The sequence below is a fragment of the Equus caballus genome, chromosome 2, assembly GCF_041296265.1.
Source record: "Equus caballus isolate H_3958 breed thoroughbred chromosome 2, TB-T2T, whole genome shotgun sequence".
NCBI classification, from domain to species: domain Eukaryota; kingdom Metazoa; phylum Chordata; class Mammalia; order Perissodactyla; family Equidae; genus Equus; species Equus caballus.
This window is the reverse complement of record NC_091685.1, coordinates 85490538-85513223: the sequence shown is the minus strand read 5'-3', so window position 1 is coordinate 85513223 and position 22686 is coordinate 85490538. Positions and strand designations below refer to the sequence as shown.

The following is a 22686-nucleotide window of genomic DNA, read 5'->3' as shown; positions in this document are numbered from 1 at the left end:
CTAAATTGTGTAAACTGTGCCAAATTCTTTGAAGATCAGACATTACTGCACTGTTTGAAAGGTACCACTGACTGTATCAAAATGAAATAATAATAATTAATAATAATAATAATAATAGCAATTCCTATTTATTACAGCTCACTATGTCTCAGACATTGTTTTAAGTGCTCTACATCAACTAGCTCAGTCAGTCCTCAGAATAACCTAATATGGTAGCGCGATGGTTATCTCTCATTTGCAGATTGGGAAATTGAGGCTCAGAGAGATCCAGCTACCCAAGGATGCACAGCGGCAGAGTCAGGACGTAAACCCAGCCCCAGCCCAAGCACTGAATCCCAATGTGCTTCCTCTTTCATTGTACTTCTAAGAAAGTACTTTAGGAAATGTACAGTTGTTAAGATTCATATATATTTAAATTAAAAAGGATTGTTTTTGAGATTGTAAACTTAACTGAAACTTCAAGAGCTCGGAATGATTTATCTTTTAGTATTTTTACTACTTTTTGCTGTCTTTAAACGTTTGTGTGTATATGTGCGTATGTGCGTGTGTTTTACTGTATTTGAGTATATTTTTCTAACAATATACTTTGGATGAAAATTGGCAGACCAAGAATTGGCTGGACTCAAAAATTTATAACTGATTCTGCAATAGCACTCTCGTTATATAATCTTAGTTTTAAGCATTTTGCCAAAATGGGTACAATATACAAATACTTGAGGGGACACTCACCTGCGTCGCAATTTTCAGTGACAGTCCCTTTATACAGGTGGTGGCTGAAGGAAATCTTCACTTCTTCTCCTTCTATGTGAATGATCAAGAGACCAGTGGTTGTCCTGGCGGGGACCCCTTGGTCCATAACTTTTAACTGCAGCCAGATTGGAAAATATTCTGAGGATGGATTGTGCAGAAGGTGAATTTCTCCTGTATATTTATCAATAGAAAACACTGACTGGGTCTCTGTAAAACTGAAAATGACAGTTCCATTGGGCCCCAAGTCTGGGTCATTGGCTTTCAGAATAGCAGTTGTCTGGTTTGTAGGTGACTGAGGGGAAAGAAAAATTTCAAAGGGGTTCTGTTCCCAAACTGGATCATTGTCATTAACATCAGTGACCAGTACTTTTATAATTACTGTGGTGCTTCTTGAGCCCTGGACACTATGGTCTCTGGCCACAGCCCCAAATGTATGCTGAGATCTGGTTTCTCGGTCGAGGGTACGGCCAGTTCTCAATGTGCCTGCCACAGGATCAATGGTGAATGCACCAGAAGCCTCATCCATCAGAAAATACTCAATTTGCCCATTCAGGCCTTCATCCTTGTCCACAGCGGAGAGCATAAGAACCACTGTTCCCACTTGAGCATCTTCTCTCACAGAGGACTGATAATGAAGCATGGGAAAGGAAGGGCTGTGGTCATTGTCGTCCAAAACTCTAACTTGCAGTTGCATTATAGAGCTCCTAGGTGGATCCCCCAGATCAGAGCACAGGATGACAAGGGTAAAGTTGTTGACTTGCTCCCGGTCCAAAGCGCGAGTGGTAGAGAGTTCTCCTGACCTTTCATTAACAGCAAAGTACTCATCAGTATTTCCATCTATTAAAGAAAACAAATTCAACATTCACATGAATTGAAAAAGTAGCAGCCCTTTGCTAGCAACACACACATATATATATTCATTGATTCATTCATTCAAAAAATATTTATTTCCTGATTATTACATCCTAGCATTTTTGTAATTACTAAGGCTAACAGTGAACATGATTAAGTTTCTGCCCTCACGAAGATTGTTATTGAGAGAGAAACGATACAATTCAATATCTATCTTAATTTAATCAATAATTAGAACATTGCTTTGACTGATCTGCAACAGTATGACTGTTTTGTGTACATCTACAACTTTTTATATTCATACATTTTTCCTCTTGAGAGGATTAAAATGTATGTTTTATTTGAAATAAAACAATAGTAGGCAGGGATAAGAAGCAGGAGATAATACCCATTTTTAGATATCAATCAAAAATTAACAGATCAATAGTAGTAATCTTCCCAAATGTTATTCACTACAGATTGCATGTCAGTTACATTACTGCAACAAGTTCCTCTTCTACGTTTCCATGACAATAGTGCATGAATCATAACACTTCTGTTAGGGTGGCACACTTGTCTATTTCTTCCACAACACAAGCAAGGATAATGTTTTATTCTTTTCTGTATCCTTCAAAACATCTTTGCTTTACTATTGTCCATGGTATCAAATAGAATAAAACTGAGCACAGGGACAATAAATTTTCAAAGATATTTTAAAGTCACCCTGAAAATTAGTCAGGAAAAATGTGGTTCAATGACCTGCTGGCAGTATTTTTGGATGAGGGGCATATTCTTCGATGAGGGGCATATTCTTCGATGAGGCACACAATTTCCAACAGTGTGGGGATTTACTGAAGTCTGCCAGAGGCACATGGGGAAGACGTGGGATGGTATTCAGAGAAAACAACAGCTGTCGGTAGTGCTGGGGGCTGAGGAGAAGGGTCTCATATTCATATTTTGTTCACAAGACATGGTTAATTTGTACCAAACATAGGGATGATCAGATAAACTATAGTTTGGTAGTGTTTGTGGTTGATAAAGCAATTTATTTACTCAGCAAACATTTAAGGAACATCTGTCATGTACCAAGTATGCGCTGGATGCTGGGAATACGAGGAAAATAAGACGTGATCCTCTGAGAGTTTCCAGCCCAGGAAGAGAGGCGGGTCAGTGCCTGGACAGTAAAGTATGGTGTAGAAATCATACCTACACAGTACGGGAGACACAGCAGAAGGGCACGCAGTCCTGCGTTACCGTGGTCAGGAAATGCTTGTTAGAAACAATGACATCAAAGCTAACTCCTAAAGGGGAAGAGGCCAGGCTACAAGTTTTGGAGAGAGGGAAGAGGAAGACGGAAGAGGAAAGAGCCTGTGTAAAGTCCCAGGAATATGAGAAATTAATGCCTACAGATGTTTCAGTGTGTTACCCTGTGTTACAACACAGGGTTCCCTGGATATTTGAGTATAGAGGGTAGGGAGAGGGTTGGCAGTGGCGAAGACAAGAACTCGGTAGACAAGCAGGGGGCCAAATCATGAAGTGCCCTGTGTATACTGCTGAAGAGTCTATACTTTATCTTAAAATCTATGGAGGGCCCCTAAGAATTTTAGGCAGGAAACTCTCGTGAGTCACATTTCTGTTTTAGGAAGAGTACTGGGCAGCACGGTCAAAGCTTGGTCAGAACATGAACAGTTGAGGAGGATATTGCTGTGATCTACTTGAGCAATGAGGAGGTTCTGAAATAATATGTGCATAGAAGAGGTGGACACATTCCAAAGATATCAAGGAGGAAGAACAAGGAGTAAGGAAGAAAGGAGTCATGATGGGGCTTACGTGGAAGAGTGACGGGTGTTTAGACCCGTTGTCTTTAAAAAGTCAGAATACCGCAGGGGTCATACGAAGCTCTCCAAGGAATATCTGGGAAGATGTAGTTTTAAGGTAATTTCCAGAATTAGTTTACATATCCTTATTCCTAAAATTGTTCTGCCTGAGAAATCACCTAGGATCACATGGGTTTGTCTCTCCAACATTCCCTTTTATAATCACCCTTCTTGCAAATTATTTTAAAAAGGCTCACCTCTCACCCATCTCAACCTGATCAAGGTGCACTGCCTCACAACGTAAAAGCTTCTAGGCTGCCGAGTAAAAGGCATTCCCAACACTGGTGTTCAATGTTGAAAACAGTGACTGACGTTAATGCCTGGGGAATACATCCTTTTGTAGTAGAAGAGGGGCTCTCCTATGAATGAAACTGAAGGAGCTATTCAAGTTTCTAAGTGGTAAATAAATAAAAATAAAGACTTAATTGATTTTGGGGCATATAACTCAGAAAGAGTTTAAGAAATAGGTATTAGTGCTGTAACAATAATCCTTCTCCCATGTAAAACATGTGAACAAGGATTTTCAGTGCTTACATCTATAATAAGATTCTTTTAAGGGCAAGTTGAGCAAAAAAGGCTGAAGATCACCGGCAGAGACCCTAGGAGAAGTCAGACCATGACAGGGCTGGGTGAAAAGGGGGTGATGCCAAGTTCAGTTTTGGATACACTGATAATGTGATGCTGTTGGATATAAAGATTGGGTCCTTGAGGCTGTCAGGAAAAACTGTGAAACAATTTGAAATGAGAGGAAAAAGATAAATGGGTGTTCTGGAGTTTAAAAAAAAAGATTGGGGGCTGGCCCAGTGGTGTAGTAGTTAAATTCCCATGCTCTGCTTCAGCAGCCTGGGGTTCGCAGGTTCAGATCCCGGATATAGACCTAGCACCGCTCATCAAGCCAGGCTGTGGCAGCATTCCACATAAAATAGAGGAAGATTGGCACAGATGTTAGCTCAGGGCCAAGCTTCCTCACACACACACACATACACACACACAAAATTAGTGGGTATCCAGTCTGCCCTTGCTATCTAGTTTCTCCTGCCTTCATTGTCTTTCAGCTATTTTACCACACCATAAATTGTTGAAAACTGATAGCAATGCAAACAGCTCTTGTCCACAGAAATGCAAATTAATCATGTCTGGTGAATTGCCAATGATTAGTGTCCTGAAGGCTGTTTGCATTTCAGAATTCCTTATTTCCTTTATATGTGTGTGTTTGTTTCCTGGAAACCTCCTTGAATCGATTTTGACATGACTTTGGCTTATTCATTAAATAATGAATAAATAAAAGTTTTTGGCAGTGTTAATTTTATATTTGTATAAGAGTCATTATTTCACTTGGAAAAAAACGTTCTTTAACAAGACTTTGTTCTAGGCTGCAAATAAAGATAGGGAGATTTCGGTGTACAATGGTAGCTGAAGACAGGGACTGGGTGAAATGACCCGGTAAGAATGTGTCTATGAGAAAAGAAAAAGGATAAGCACAAAGACTAGGGAACTCCACCAACTTAGAGGATCACTAGAAGAACAAGGACACTGGGAGGCTTGTCTAGAAGGATCAGGAGAACGCGGCTTTCTGAAGTCAAGGTGGGATCAAGTGTCCAGGGCCTGGTGCACAGAGGCACAAGCAGTATAATTAAATTAAGAACTGTAAAGGACCAGTGGATTTAGCAACAACAAGATCCTTCGTGTGTTTTGCAAGGGTGGTTTTGGTGGAGTGACTTGAGTGGAACACATATTGCAGAGGGCTAAGAATGAAAGTGAAGTAAAGACACAGAAACCAGAGTGCACACGAGTTTTAAGAAGCTTGATTGTGAAGGAAAAGAGAAAGTGAGTAGAGGGATACATCTGAGGAGGGATGTTTTTCGAGGTGGGAAAGACTGGTAAATGCTGACCGGAAAGGCCAGAAGAAGGGGAAGTGTTGACAATACAGGAAAGAGAAGTGAATGATCATAAGGAACGTCCTTGATGCAGTGAAAGGGGACCCGGCAATCGGGGAAGGGTTTGCAATCAGTCCTCAACAAGAGAAACACAGAAACTGAGAAAAAGCATTTAGAAAATACTATGGGAACTTGATAGAATAATTTTATGTCTGCATATATAATAACAGTTTTAAAAAACTGGAGCTTGCATTTCGTATGCCTCTTGTTTTTTCCCCCTATAATTCGTATATATTGTAGTTTACAAAAGTATCAGTCACAACAGATTGGAAATTAAAAAAAAATACAGACTCTGGTCCTTAACCAGAGATAGAACTAGAGAAGTTCTAGAAAATAGATGGAGTTTACATAGGAGGAAAACTACCTAATCCACTGCAACAGAAGGGAAAGAGGTAAGAATTGGGTTTATTTACACAAGTTAGTTTAAGAGAGTATTGTTGTTTGGAATGGTAGCATGACAATACGTATAAACATTTAAAATATATACACCTGTGGACATGATAATTGCACTTACACTTGTCATAAGGAAATAATTGGATAAGTGTTGTTCAGTACAGCATTTTTATAATAGAAAGACTGTTCAATATCTAAATGACCACAGAAAGGGAAGAGTGACATAAATGATGCTATACATATGTATGAGACATCATTAGAAACGCTAATATATATGTATATTCACTGACACAAAAGATTTACACAGTATGTTAATTTAAAAAACGAGGCAACAAACTAGCATATATAAATTATCCAATATGTTTAAAATTCACTGAGGTTCATGGAAAAGTGTTTTTCAAAATATTAAATTAGTTGTCTCTGCAAGATATAAGATGTTTTTATGTTATTACTTTTGTTTTTCACGAATTGTATATATATTCTACAACAATTGTATATTATTTTTATAATAGGGGAAAAGGCAATAAAACTATTTTCATTTTGGAGTAAATGGGTGATACAAAGAAAATGTAGCTTGGTTATAGAATTTCTGGCAAACAGAGAGTAATAGTTTCCAGAAGCTAAGCTTAAAACTATTTTTACAAGACCGTAAAGCAGCTTCTCTTCATCAGAGGCAGTCTCTGAAGTATTACTCTCTCCTCATCTCTTATCATTCCATGTGCTCTCTGACATACGCTGAAAAGTGGATTCTTCAATCACTTTTTTTTAGGTAAATAAGATGTGGCTCTTTCAAGCTGACCATGCTAATGCCAAAGTTATTCTGTCAGAAATCCTTATGCCTCTGACCCAAAGGGAGCAACATCACAAAATTATCCTCCAGGGTAGAATTTCCTAAAGACCTCAATCTGTGGGGTATGGTTGCAGATCTGAAGTGTTACATTGGTCGTCAGATTTGGGTATTTTTCGTCTACTCACAGCCTCTAGGTTCCATTTTAGAAAGGCCTGAAAAAAAGTCTGGATTCAAAGTAATAAAAATAAGTGATCATATGAAAGAACAAAAATAGAAAAAAAGCTATCTGTTCCATCTGTACATCCAGTGATGATAGTATAGAAAAATTCACAAGAGTTGTTGACAGCAGATTTTTAAAGAATTGGGAGGGCAGTGGTTCAGGGTGGCTGTGGGAAAGAGGTAAAGAGGAAATTCATGGCGCCAACCAGTCCTTAGTGGGTATGTACTTTGTAGACATTGCAATAGACACCAAATACAGAATAGTCACCATAGAGTGCGTGCCAACTCAGTCGGGATCCTGAGGGGAATTTTAATAAAGAAAATACTTACCAATTATGTGATACTTGACAGCTCCATTATTGCCAGTATCCCTATCAGAGGCCAAAACAGTGTAGACAACCCCTGGCTCTTGGTTTTCCGGAACCTCAATGTCACGACTGGGGACAATAATCTCCGGGGCGTGATCATTTTCATCTTCCACAGTACAGAGAACCGTTGTGGTGCTGGACAATGAAGGGACTCCCCCATCTCGTACAAGTACTGACATGAAATGAAAAATGGCACAGATTGTGGCTGTTAATTCATACCCAAAATATACTGCCCTAATCCCACAGCAGCAGACCAAACTTACCGGGCAGCACTGGGTCAATAATATTCTATTTAAAGAGACTCAAGTGAAATGTAAAATCTCGCCACTAAACCTCCTTCTGTCTATTTGTTTGTCTGTTTAGCATCGTCAAGGGATCCCTTACCTTGAAAGGTGAAGACTTCCTGAACTTCTCTGTCCAGTGTGGTGGTTGTTACTACCTCTCCAGTGTCAGGATTTATCTCGAATAACCCAAATGAGGCACCTGGCATGATTTCAAACTGAAGCTTGGAATTGATTCCTTAGGGAAAATATAAAGGAAAAGTTAGCAATCATCCCTTTGGAATCCATCTATCTGTTTTCCTATTCTTTTTCCCATCAACATGTTAGGCCATAGATGAAAAAGGCAAGACGCTTAAACAACCTTCAAATTAAGGTAAAAACAAAAATCACCTCTTCTGGCTGCTCTTGCTAAAGAACAGCCTCCTGGGCTGAAATACTTGATTTTCAAAAGTCTTATGAGACTTCCCCACCATGAATGCTTAAGATTTTTTCCCTCCCATAAAAAATTTCTTATGAGTGTGCAACCTTACAACAAATTCGTAATTACTCCTTCTAACACCCTTGATTGCAATTTAATGACATAATTGTAAGCTTGCAGGGCAAATGACAATTCCGGTAGATGGACCCTCTATTTGAAAGCTTGTGCTCCGTTATGGTGCTCTGTTTATTCTCCAGCGCAGGAGGCGATCACATAGAGTTGCTTATATGTGTATTTTTGTTCACTTTGTCTTCTACTTAGTATTCAGTCTCCTATCTGGAGTGAGAAATATGGAACCACATTACCAAGCATTTTGAAAAGAATTCTTCCCATATTTTTGTGGTTTCATTTCTCCCCTGAAAAAGTATGTCATTTCCATCACTGGTTCTGTAGATCCTTCATACCATTAACTGTAATGAGCTTATCCCATGCTCTTGTAGTTTATTTGCACTTTACACAAGTTCCTGTCAATCATTTTCCTATGTTCTTTTCCTGTCAAGAATCTAGTTATAGATACAATACTCAGAATATATGATGTTATACTTTAATAAAAGATGAAATACCGTTCTTTGGCCTTAAAAAAAAGATCTTCACTTACAAATTTCCATCTTCTCAGTTTTAAAAAATAAATTTTCATTCCACTATGGTCTGGATATACTATAGGAGTGAGTACTGTAAGGCGTAGAATATAATGCTAGTTTTATATAGAATAAATATACATGTCTTCTTACTATGTCACTTGAAAGAGAAAGGATATTTGAGACAGTCTGCAAGCATTTCAGTGATCGTGAGAAAAACGTCGATTAAGATAGGATCAATATATTTGATATGGTATGGTCAGGGGTCACCAAAACATTTCATTCTATCATCAAATGTTAAGACATATTATTTCTTTAATGATTATTTATTAATCGTAGTGATTACTTTGATCTCACAATGATCACATAATCTCTTCTATAGTCAAGACAGAATTTCTAGAAATTCCAGGTTGTTAAAGTTTGTTATTCCTGTCTATCTCTTCCCATATTATGAAAATGAGAACAATACCATCCTACATCTACTTTCCTTGTTCCTCAAATATTTGGTGAGCAAAATTAGGTGCCAGCATAGTGGTATTTGCCAAAGGGACAGTGGTGAATCAGAGATGGCCTCTGCCTTCACAGTGCTTACATGGAGAACAGCACTTTTCAATTTGGGGACCTTTTATTTTTGAAATAAATTTACTCATTTATTATATGATTTTATTATACATTATACATAATATTATATATTATGTATTGTATTATATATAATGTTTTTAATTCCCAACCTTTGTCAAACCTAGAAAATGTCTTCAAATGCTTAAACATAAACTGAAATCTTTAGATTTCCCTTCCTGCCGTTGTGTCCATTATTCTCTGATGTGCTTTACCATGATACCCAATATTTCCCTGACATTTTAGAAACTTTCAGATTTTATTCTTTCTATTATTCTATATAGCTTTTATCCCTAAGATAACAATCTACTCACCTTCAATGCTCCTAGTATATTATAAAGGATAAATAAGATTTTTATTTATGACCATAGTTTGCATACATTTTCACACTCCAGACTTCACACCCTGCACAACTTAAATAACGTGGAATACTTTCAAAGCATTTTAGTATGGCTCCTTTAGAATTCAATTAGTGCTTTGCTTCCTCCTCCTCACACCCTTATAATCCTTCAGAGCAAACACAGCATCATCAAACTTGAGAACTAAGAACATAAAAACAAAATACAGACTATTTAGTCTAATCGCATCATCTTACTAAGCAAAATCTGGACCTGAAAATATTCAGTGATAACCTATGACATACACCTGGTGAAGGATGTGTGTGTGTGCCCATATGCGCACACATGTACATATATCTGCTCTTAGAGCTCAAGACCTACAATCTGAAGACCCCTTCATTTCTCCCACTCTAGGATACCCCTCTTCAATTCATTTCTTTCGTTATATAACCAGTCCAGACCTTTGAACTATCACTATAGCAATGTTGTAAATTTCCTCAGGTCCTGTGCTTTTTGCCAAAGATGTCCAGCAAAGCCTCAACCCAGGATCATTCCAACCATCTCTCTGCCCTCCTTGAATATCCAGTAGATAACTGGGGCTGGAGAAAATTTCACAACAGCATAGACAGAGTCCACTGAAATGTCACTGTCATCTGGCAATCCTTCCAAATCTCTTTGGTCACCCCCTTCCCATTCACGTCTCCTACCAGATCACCTCCTGGCTCATTCTCACAGATCACTCCCCTTTCTATTTCCCAAAGAGAAAGGAGGCATTGGGAAAGACTCCCTCAACTTTCTACATCCATACTCAACTCTACCTCCTGCTTTCTGTCTCAGTGGCAGAAGTAATTCTTCAAATACTCTCTCTTGGAATTTTCCTGTCAGTTCTAGTCTTTCTCATTAATATTTTTCCTTAAATTATATTCTTATATAGCCATAAGAATCAAGATTTTCTTTCCTTCTCTTTACAGCTAAGCTCCTTTCAAAAACACTCTCCATTCCCTGCAACTAGCTTGAAACTACTGCCATAACTGGTTACTCTTTCTAGAGTCATGAAGGACCTTCTGGTTATAAAATCTACTGGCCATGCCTTCTCTGTGGCTTCAGATATTGCTGACTGATTGCTGTTACAAAAAGCAGAAAGGAAGGAACAAAGAGAGAGGGAGGGAGGGTGAGAAGGAGAGAAAGAGGGAGAGAGGAATGCATTTTACCTCCCTCCCAATCCACTGGCTTCAGTTTCCAGCCATATGCAGATTGTCTGCATTGAGCTCCAGTTGTTTCATTCATATTTGGTTGTTTCATTCATTCATTCATTCCTGTATTCATTTATGCAATGAACATTTACTGAGTGTCAGGCATTGGAAAGATACCAGTGAGTAATAAGTAATTATTTCGGTCCTCAGAGTTCCCCTCTAGTGGGGGAGACAATTCAATCAATGAATTACAGACCGTGTAGTAGACCATATGAAAGCACTGAGGATGTGGATCAGGCAAGACTTATCACAGGTAGATAGTTTGTTCATTAACCATCTCATTCAATAAATAAATAGAGGGAGTGATAGTAGGTGCCAAGGTACCATGCCAAGTGCTAAGAATATAACTGTTAGCAAGAAGACAAATTCTCTATCCTCACAACGTTTACAGAATAGCACTGGACGCAGCTAAGTTAAGCAGGCAACTAAGACTCCACAGGATAAGACATGATCAGGTAAGTAAGAAGAGGTGCCTAGAGATGAACAGGATTTGATGGGTAAGAGGAAAGAAGGAGTGTTTGAATGCATTTAAAATCAAATCCAGACACCTTCCCACAGTCTACAAAGTCCCACATGATAGGGGCTCTTCTCCTGTACCTGCTCCCTCACTATATTCGTGCTCACTGACTTCCCCTCTGTTCTCTGAGCATGCTGTTTCTTTCTGTCAGGGTCTTAGTTTCTGTTCCCTTTGTCTGCTCCTCCCTCTTTTCTTCACATGGTGTACTAGTCGTTAAACTCTTGCGTCTCAGATCTAAATACATTCTTCTCTACAGTGCCCTGTGATGCTGGAACTGGAGATCTGCAAATCACAGTTCTCCATTGACCACTGACTCCCTCCTAGGAGGGCCACAAAGGGATGGGGGGAAATGGAAAGGCAGAAGGAGGGGAGATAGGATGGTAGGATGGCATTCTTCCTGTTTGCTTAGCATCCCTATCAGCAATGTCATTTCACCTGGCTACAGCAACTTTTCACAGCTTTCAGTCTCTTTGGCACTCCCAGAACCAGGTTCTGCAAGGCCCTTTCTCTCATTTTCTTCTAGGTTCTGATAGTCTCAACCTCTTCTTATCTCCAACTATCAGGGGTGGTAGCTGCTTCCTATAGTTATTTTTCCTGGGTTACTTCAGGGTTCCTTTTTTGCTTACTCAGCCTTTCAACAGCTGTATTGTAACATCTGGTTTTCCTGATAGCACCTGACTGATAACAGTACTTGGCACCAGGAGCAGGTCCCAGGTACCAGGGATTCTGGGTTGGGTTTGGTTATGTCTTTGGCCTTGAATGCAGTGCTGAGGACCCTGCCCATGGGAAACGGAATACTAGTAATTCATCACTTGCACTGATATCCTGATCAACACTCTATACCAACTTGTAAGGACTATCAGAAGTGTTTTATTTTCACCTAGCAGGAACAACATTACATCATTATATAAACTCTTGCACTATTGGATATCATCTACTAGGCAGAGATAATGATCATCCTGGCATCCAATAGAACATCACTTTGATCCACTACTTTGATGACATCATAGTTGAATCTGATGAGCAGAAAGTAACAAGTAACTTAGATGTCTTAATTAGATTTACGTGGTAGAACAACCGCAGGCAAACTACAGCCCACTGGTCAAATTCAGCCTGCCCCCTCCCCACTTCTGTAAAGTTTTGTTGAAACACAGCCACACTCATTTCTTTATGTATTACCTATTGCTGCTGTCTTTCTACAATGTCAGAGTTGAGTTACAGAGACTGTACGGTCCACAAAGCCTAAAATATTTACTATCTTGCCCTTCACGGAAAAAAGTTTGCAGAACCGTGTCGTACAATAAAGAGTGGGAGACTGACAGGAGTTGAGGACAGAGAGGAAAGATAAAGCCACTTCATAAAATGCCTAGTTGTTAAGCTAAAAGAGATAGAACTTTATCCTCAAAACTATGGGAAATTAATAAAGAATTCTGACTAGGAGTGCTATTTTCAGATTTACTTTTTAGAAAGATCATTTTTCATGTAAATGATCTCAACTTTAAAATGCCCACGTAACTCAGACATTGTAACAAAAATATGATCATGCCTGTTTGATTGAATGAAGGAAAAAATAAATGAATGAATTCTCAAGAGTGAAGGCAACTTAAAGGTGCTTATTTCATAGATGCCCCAGTTTCTCAGATCATACAGTCAAAAATATTTACTGAGCTCCTATGTCATAGTGTGCACTATCGTAGGGACCTAGGATAAAAGTGTATAAAACATGTCCTGCATCCATGAGAAGTTGACAGCCTAAAAGACAGATAGAGAAATAAACAATTTTACAATTACAATACAATATAACAAATGAAATAAGAAATATACCAAAGTTTTAACAGTGATCATCTCTGGGTGAGTGAGGTTATGAATGGTCCTTATTATTTTTTTTCTCTTTACTATTTCATTAATTCTAAGAAACACTTCCCCCCGCCCACATTTTAACATTTCTGAAGTTAGATGCATCTTACGATCAATGGTGTCTTAGATTTGAGGAAATAGATGAAACACTGTCATGGCAGTGTTTCTCCCTTGGCCCAAGTGTGGGCTGTTGGGTGTGGTTGTACATCCAGTGTGAGGCATCTTCCAGGAAATGAGATGTAGAGTTTATTCAAGATAAAGCCAGATAAGAGAAACATTTTTGTGGAACAGACAATAAGATTTCATTATAGAATTCAACATTTTTGTATGGTAATGTACTGTTAAATTATTTTGTATTCACCACCATTCAGGGAATGCAACAGCCAGGAGTGAGTCGTCTTCTCCTGGAGAGTACCCTTTCCTCCTGGGACTGGTGGAGGGGTGTCCTGGGGGCAGATCTTTTCTAACTAACAGTGAAGCTCTTGCTGGTGGCACCAAATGCTGTAGCAATTTTAATATCTTAGTTAAAACCTGGTAGTTGTTTTCCCCTTTTAATACAAGAAAAAACTGTTGGAACTAGCATGAGTCATACATCATAAACATTCAGCACTCGAATTCTCATGGGTTTTGAATGCCAAACAACACTGTAGGCTTACATTTTTAAAAACTGCATTGTAGAATGCTAGAAAACGTATGTTAAGCTTTCTAGTATTAAGTAATGCCCTAGTATTTTTAAAAATACATACTATAAAGTAAACCATTCATAAATTCTGATGTGATGCCAATTATGTTAAAATCTTGACTACGTCATTTATTTCTCATGCATAATCCTTTTTCATTGTTTTAACCCAACAAGCGAAAAAAAAAAAAGATTGAGCGAAAATATATTCAAAAGCACATGCATGCACACAAATTCACATGCACTTACATAACTACTTGCTTAACAGACCTGGCCTCATTAAAAACACTGAGATTTCCAGTAAACCAAAATTCTCTCCAAAACATGTGAAGGCACATGAGACTCATGAAGATGTTAATGTGTATTTCAAACATCCATACATACAAAGGCAGAAAAACAATTTTGCATCTAAATTCTCCATCCGACAAACTGGACTCTCTGTAATAATGAGTTCAATTGTCAGTACTGTAACAGGTTACAGACTACTCATTCTCAATGAAAATAACAGTAACGCTAGGCAACTCGGCAGTAAAAATTGGAAAGCATATTTACAGCAATCATCTTTAGTTGATATACGAAAAAATTTGAACTTCTTTTTTCTCTCTTCAAATATTAAAACAAATAAATCCTTTTAGTAGAGGCCATTATGAAAAACAAAGTTAATAAAATAAAGTAAGGTCAGGGGAGGAAGTATTTGACATACTTTAATGGTTGCTAAATCACATAACATCAGTGACAGATTCAGCGTATATCTGTGTACTAGGGAAGTGGTTTCTGTGTTGCCCAGAGCCCTGTGTTGCTCAATTTACACCAGAGAACGCTCTCAGAGAACTTCACTGAACTGGAATTATTGGGAAACACAAAGCTTATGTGTATTCTCCATTGTTTCTATCACTCTGAAAGCCATAGTGCCAGAAATGTGCTAAATAAATTCTTTAAGCACCAGTTGGGACAAGGAATTGTTAGCAGGCACCAACCATGTGTCTTTGAGCATAGGAAGCAAAACTTTGATCACACTGCCCCACTCTGGTCAAAAGAGAGAAAATTAGGTGAGTCCTTAAGTTTTTGTAGCATCACATACAAACTCATGTAAAATTCATTTCATTAAAAGATGAGGTTTTCCAAAAGGGCAAAGCATCTAAATGGTAAATAATTTAGTTTAAAAGCTCAAAACATATGTCTTTTACCACTTGATTAACAATTCAGAAGGAAAATGCTATTGTTAATACTGTTATTTCCATAGACACATCTATTACAATTCCTGCAAGAAAGAACAAAATATAATACTCATTATGTTAAGCCACTTGCTAAATAAAACGTAAATTAAAAAACTGGCTTATTAAACTATTCATATCAACTCAAATGAGATAATTCAGCATATGCTGTTAATGGCAAATACTTCACTGTAACTTTTATAATTATTTTGTTTAAAATAAAAACAAAATATTATTAAAGTTACTGAACCTAAAATGCCAAAAAAGTCATAGCGAGATTGAAAAGCAATTCTAAGAAATTTACAAATTCCCAGTTACAGTAACTGTTTACTTCAAACTCAGTTGTCTGGACAGAGTGGTTGATATTAATAATAATAGTAACAACAGTAATGATGGAAGTTAACATTTATTGACCATTTATTGTGCCAGACACTGCTCTCAGCTCTTTACAGGTAATAACTCATGCATACTCATAATAGAGCTACAAACTTGGCTCTGTTATTATCCCCATTTTACAGAAAAGCAAACAGAGAGGACTAGTCACTTGTTCAAGGTTACGCAGCTTAAGTAAGTGGTAGTTCTAGGATTAAACCCAGGCAGTCTGATGTCAGCATCCTGTCTCTTACATCATTCCTTCCTATATAGGGAGGAAATAAGGAACCATCTACCTTCTTGTACTCAATCTATCTAACTATTACGTTCTGAAAAAAATGATACCTTGTCTACACATCAGTTTATTATCATGATGAAATCAATAAATTGTATGTTAACTAGGTGTGTATCATTCTGCTATAAATAATAAAGATTAACAAAGCAAAAGCAATATAAAAGCACAAATTATATTTACATGTGTATGTATTTCTATGTGTCTGCTAATTAAAGAAGAATTATAAATTTGAGATAACTAGTAATGATTTTCATTTTTCTGGGCCAAAAGTAGTTTAAATTTGTCAATTTTCGTTTTTAGCATTTATTACCTAGTTTCCATATGTGTAAATTACCTGAGTCTCTGTCCAGAGCCTCAACCCTTGTGACAAACTCCCCTGGATTTTGGTTTTCTTTAACTGAAGCTTCATACAGGTGCTGTTTAAATACTGGCGTCTCATCGTTAACATCAAGAACAGTGATTGTCAAAGTCTGGGATGAGGAAAGTGCCGGTACGCCATCATCCAGTGCCAGAAGGGTCAGAACGTGCTGAGTTTTTATTTCATAATCCAAAGGACAAGTTGTAGTTAGTAAGCCTGTTTAGAAAGAGGGGGAAAGCGATATGTAATAAATATTCTTTAAAGAAGTCACGCTCACTCTATGTCTAACTTATCTAACCTAATGAAGATTCAGAATCTTTCTTTGTTAAAGAATAAATCTTATTAAACCAACTTTAAACTTATATATCATCTAGAAGGAAAAGATAACATTTTTAGTCAGAAAAATCATCCTAATTTAAATTGTGAGGATGAACGAGAATTCAGAAATAATCTATCATATACCATTATCTACTGAGAAGATTACATCAAAATTATTTATCTAACATCTACCTTCATTAAAAAAATTATCTAGGTTCTAACAGAATACATCTTTATGTGAAATGACACTTCATGTTTAAATAAAAGTGACCATGTTACAAAAAGATGAGTACGGCTACATTCTTCAAAATATTTAAATTTTTGTTAAAGAGTTATAATCTCTTTCTACTACTCTCAGTTAACTATCTTTTTTTATTAAAAAAAATAGTAAAGACTTTATAACTCAGACAATAAACTTCATGAATAAAACATATCTCCATCCCAGGGCCAGTTAAGCATATAACTCATCAAGGCGAAATGTTACAGAGACTCGTGCACATATAGCTGTTACGTGATTCCAATCATCACATTTTTTCTTTTAGGATTGCTGTTTGCTTCTCTAATACATGCTCATCCTATAAGAATTTTTCTTCAAATAATTAGAGGTTTAGGATTCAGATTTTATAAAATGTTTTTCAATAATTACTGATCATTTACATTTCCCAGCTAAAAGCCACTGAAAAACTCATGATGTCTTCTTTATAGGAAAGATGTGCCTTGTGAGAGGAAAAAGAGCCCATCTCATAGGGATGCATTCAGCAATGATCATTTTATGTCTCCGAAAAATATCTCAACTGAAACAGCCACTGCAATTGTTCCAGATTCATAATACCCATATTACTGAGACACGATTCTAATTTTATCCATTCCCTTTAACAACCTGAACTAGACCTTCCTTACCCATTTTGGAAAACATTTTAAATTTTGTTGAAACAGGTCCTTGGAGACCCCAGCTCTAAATGAAATCAGCAACTGAGTCTGGACTATCTCTCTGTCAGTTGGGCTTTTAGTTGGTGTTCATGCATGCCTCGGAATGGAACCATATGTTCAGGATTTAATAAATATTTTGATGAAATTTTCCAACAGCATACAGCCAGACTATAATCATGACTTCCAAATCTTACACATTCAATTCCATTCCAAATAATGCTTTTGTTAACAGTTGGGCCAAATTGTATACATATGAGTTTTTTTCTAAGGCTCATGCAGAAATGACTTTATTTTTTAAAGAATGAGATGGTAGTCCATCTCTTCAATCTTCTGAAGATCAGGTTTAGGGACTTTCATTCCCAATTTCACAAGAATGACACTTTGTACATATAATTGTCCATCAAACAGTGTCAAAACTTTTAGTAGATGTTATCTGGCAACATGGTGACAGCAAGACAACTGAAGTGACAGTGAATGACATTTCTGCAGAGTATCTGACAGTGAATAAATGCTCTGCAAAAAATAAAATGTTACAGTTGATGTGAGAAGTAAGGATCTTAATGTCCAAATCAATCCAACTATTTAAAGATATATTATTTCCAACTCTTTATAATTGTATGTTTGTATGATCTTAAAGATAAGTTTCCACACTAAGGTCTTTGAATAATGTTGTTTTTGTTTTACCTTGATTCACTTTTGGTACTATCTCTTATCCTGTGAGGACCCACAATCGGGGCACATAAGTTGGCTTCTGTATATTCATCCCATGAAGTATAAGCTAGCTACAAAGCATAATCAATATTAACAAAGAGGCCAATTATAGTTGGTTTTCTGAATATAGCCTCTGTGCTTATCATTTATATAAGTTAAACAATAAATCAAGTCAAATTTCTTTAAAGCATATGCATCTTGAGAACTATCATTTTAATAGAGGAAAATGAAAAAGATAAATGTAAGCAGGTGATCACAGGCTTTAACTGACAACGACATATACGATACCTGATGACTCATCCAGCATAAAGGCCAAGTTTTCGTTTCCTGAGAGGATGCTGTATGTTACTCTTCCATTCCTCCCTTCATCTGGATCTTGAGCAGTTATGTGGTGCACCAAGGAGCCCACCCTGGCATCTTCTTTGATATGGGTGATGGGGAAGGACATAAAAGTGGGGCTGTGGTCATTTACATCCAAAATCACTACCTTTGCCATCAGGGTTCTCAATCGCCGGTCTGTCACATTCACAGCCTGATCAGATGCACTTACTGTAAGGACAACAATTGGAACTCTCTCTCTGTCAAGGGGGGATGCAGTGACTAATGTGCCAGATGAGGGATGGATGAGAAATGGATTAATTCCAGAGCAGTGGGATTCAATGAAGTATTGTATTCGACTGTTCAAAAAACTGCCATCGCCATCTTTGGCATGGAAAACATGCACCAGAGTCCCTATGGGGACATTCTCTTCAATGCTTATCACAATGAACTCATCCTGGAAAGAAGGAGAATGGTCATTTTGATCTTCCACATCAATACTAAGGAAGACTGTGCTGTTCACGGGAGGAATTTTGCTATGGTCTTTAGCAACCACTCTGAAAAGATAATGAGATGTCATTTCATAATCAAGTTCCATAGAAAGGAACAAGTCCCCTGTAGAGCTGTCAATTTCAAAGTGGCCATCCTTGTCCTCTGCAGCGATACTAAAATGTAACTTTCCATTATGATGTTGTTGAACGTGATCAGGTGACTTTTTCAAGCTCATTATTTTTGCAGGCTTCAAGTTTTCTGGTATAACTAAATGTCTAACGTTCTGAGAAATGATGGCTCTCCCTTTGGATAGTGGTATTACCTGAAATAAGAATAAAAAGCAGCTGCTAATTTGGGATATTTTTTCAACAGTTGAATCAATAGATGTTATGATATTATTTTGGAAGGTAATTCCTTCCATTTGTGTGATATACATACATTAATTGGTGAGAAAATGTGTTTTTATATTGTATAATTCCAGTGTATCTCTGAGGATTGAAAATTGCATATATCTAGGAGATAACATACAGAATTTTCCGCTTCTCCATTTGTTGTAATGTGTGAAACGATAGTTGGTAAGGCCATGCTGTAGTTAAACTCAACTGCAGCTTTGTGATTCTTCAGTAAGAATGTGGGATAGCTAGTTCTCTCAATTACTCTAAATCCTAGAGACCAATATATCCATAATGACAACATCTGTGTACATTTTTGTATCATGTGTCTTTGTTTATCTGAAACCAGAGACTTGAGGTATTACGATATAGAATTTTCTCCTAGCCCACATATCCTCAATCAGTAAAGTACATAATTTGGAAACAGAACTCTTGGGGATATATATTCTTGGTTATTATGCATACTGATATTAATATTACTGATTATCATGTGCATGAACAAAGAAATCTAGCTCTGTGCAGTCATCTTATTTTTGACTGGTTGGCATAATTTTTTCCTGCTATGAAGACTTCCCACAACTTGTTTGTTCATTACGATTAAAATAAAGCCTTAAAAGACAGATCTCAAGTGACTTTTCCAGTTTTAAAAATAATTACAGGAAACTATGTGATTTATTATTGGCCATTTGTTTACATACAAGTTTCTCCTGAAAATTGACCAGGTCCTTAATATTAGGAAAAAGTAAAAGAAAAGACACTTTGTGTTCTTCATAAACAAAGCAACATAAATGCCCATATAATGAGAAAGGGTAACATCTTGTCAGGAACCGTACAAAGTTCAAATGAAAAGTTATTTGATTGGAATAATTTCTCGAGTGATAATAAAAAGGCACACATATATTTGCAACGCTCTCTAAAAATAGAATTCATGCATTTAATATAGCTTCACTCTTTGTATAAAAATCAAACGAAACCTTCAGAACATCCTTCCACATTTTATGGTGATGACGAATCATTACCTGAATATTAAGAACTGCCTGCCCTTGAAGAGGAGGCACTCCCTGGTCACTGGCGATTACAATCACCCTGTAGGAAGGTCGAGAATCATACGAAAGTCTCGTGGTGGTTCTTATCTCACCACTGTTGGCATCAATCTTGAAGTGATCAGAACCATCTTCTATACACACACACACAATTAAGAAATTAATGTTAATTGACACTGCAGAAAACAGAGAATTAATTAATCTGAATAGATCTGTGACCTTTTGGAAGATTTATTTGCCTTAAGCACTGTGAGTGTATGAACATAAAAATAATACTAAAAATGTAGGAAAGAAACTTAACAGATTTAAAAATTTTTTTATTATGGAAATTTTCAAACATAAAAAAGTAGACAGAACGATAGAATGAAGTCTCATGTGCCTATCATCTAGCTTCAATGATGATCAACTCACAGCTAATCTTCATTCCCCATTCATATAGTTCCCTTCACCATCTTTCTTTGACCAAATCTCAGAAATCGTCTCATTTCTTCTGTATATATTTCAACAAGCATCTCTAAAAGATAAGGAATATTTTTAATATGATCACAGTACCATCTTATATTTTAAAAAATTAATGATTCCTGGGGCCAGCCCAGTGGCATAGTGGTTAAGTTTGGGACATGCTGCCTCGGCAGCCTGAGTTCACAGGTTTGGATCCCAGGAATAGACCTACACCTTTCAAAAGCCATGCTATGGTGGTGACCCACATACAAGATAGAGGAAGACTGGCACAGATGTTAGCTCATGGCCAATCATCCTCACCAAAAAAATAAAATAAAATATAGTAATGATTACTTAATATCATCAAATATCTAGTCAGTTTTTGAATTTCCAATTGTCTCACAAATATCTTATTTTTTTTTTTAGTTAGCTCAAATTACATTCAACATAAAGCCCATCTTTGCACATCTCTTTAATCTGTGCATTCCTGCCATTCATCTCTTTACTTTGTTCTTGCAATTCATTTGCTGAAGAAACTGGGTCATGTATCCTGAAGTTTCCCATGGTCTAGTCTTGGCTGTTGCTCATCTCCAATGTGTAGCTTAATATGTTCTTTTGCCCTCTCTGTTTTCCTTAAATTGGGAGGTGGATCTAGAGAACTAATCAGATTTGGGTTCAATTTTGGGGGCAAGACTACTTCATAAATGTTATTTTGTGTTTCCCTTCAGAAGCACCTGTTTGTCTCTTTTTTGTGATGTTGGCCCCCACTGATGCACAGCCTAGACCACTAAAGATTCATTAAGTGTTGCAAAGTATAATATTCTGAGTCTATAATCGCTTTACCATTTATATGCTGGAACATATTAACAAAGAGAAACTTCCTTTCATCTACCTACTGGTAACCCAGTGGAATAGTTCATTATAGGTAAGTCAGGATTACTTATTTAACTCTTCAAAATAATGGATTGGTTCACTAACATCCTTCAGTGTTCCAACTATGATCATTACAAGTTTGTTTAGTTTCCATTTTAAGAATCATTAAGCATGAATTTAAACATATTAGAAGGGCTTCAACTTATTGCCATTATTATCTTTATTGATGCTCAAAATTGTCCCATCTTTGAACATTGGGATCCTCTTAGGGCTGGTTCCTGAGTCTTTCTGATATGATCCTAGTAGACTTAAGTAGCATCCTTGTATCAGGTATGACAAAACCGTACAGACTCATCTTGTAGATTTCCTCTCTCAGAACTGGAATCAGACATTTCTCCAAGGACTCCTGGCTCTTTTGGTGGAACGTGGTATTGGGAGGTCATGTTCTGAACATGAGGGGTGCTCATTGCTTCCGGGTCAGTCAGTGTCTGTAGGCTTTTTTCAGCGGACAGCGAATACACACATGCACACACTAAAATATGTCATAAGTTCATATTGATACTTTCAATTCAAATTGATTACCATAGGGTTTTGCTAAATAAAAGATCTCTATCTTTAATAAAATCTAAACACTTCAAACAATCCAGAAAACCCAGACACACCCTAGCTAGTGACACTCTTTCATTGTTTTAACTGTTGATGAGACATTATCACGGAACAGATACTTTACCAGTTATAGGGGATATAAAGACAAAAAAGAGAGAACTCTCCCCCTTAAGAAAGTCAGAGTGTACAGCAGAAAATTGTGTAATATTTATTAGTTGTGATTTCTATGCTTTGATCCATTTACTTCATTCTCATAGAAATGCTGCAGAAAAATTTCTTGCATGTGATACATATTTTTGTTCCTATTATACTGATTTTTGTCTTGTTATTTTATCTTATATTTTATAGTTGCCTCTATTTTGAAATTGAAGTAAAAGCAAAGATGTGAATAACATATTTATTACCACATTTTTTATATCGCTATGCTCCAAGTATCATTTTAGAAGCCAATTTTAACAAAATCAGTATGTCAATCCTTCGGAAATGTATGATGAACATCCATGTAAACATTTCCAGATTGGTCAATTCCCAATATTTCTTCAAAATTTTTAAAGAAATG

General features: G+C 37.0%; 1 protein-coding gene across 1 annotated transcript in view; it reads right to left on the bottom strand.

Annotated features, from left to right (window-relative positions):
* DCHS2 (dachsous cadherin-related 2) overlaps positions 1–22686 on the bottom strand; it is a 248773-nt gene that overhangs the window by 63624 nt on the left and 162463 nt on the right. Inside the window, exons 8-13 of the mRNA XM_014737988.3 lie at positions 20184–20341; positions 18251–19094; positions 15980–16219; positions 7550–7684; positions 7128–7337; positions 730–1587 (exon numbers count right to left, since the gene is read on the bottom strand). Coding sequence (XP_014593474.3) covers positions 730–1587; positions 7128–7337; positions 7550–7684; positions 15980–16219; positions 18251–19094; positions 20184–20341 — 2445 coding nt within the window. The remainder of the gene's footprint in view (positions 1–729; positions 1588–7127; positions 7338–7549; positions 7685–15979; positions 16220–18250; positions 19095–20183; positions 20342–22686) is intronic.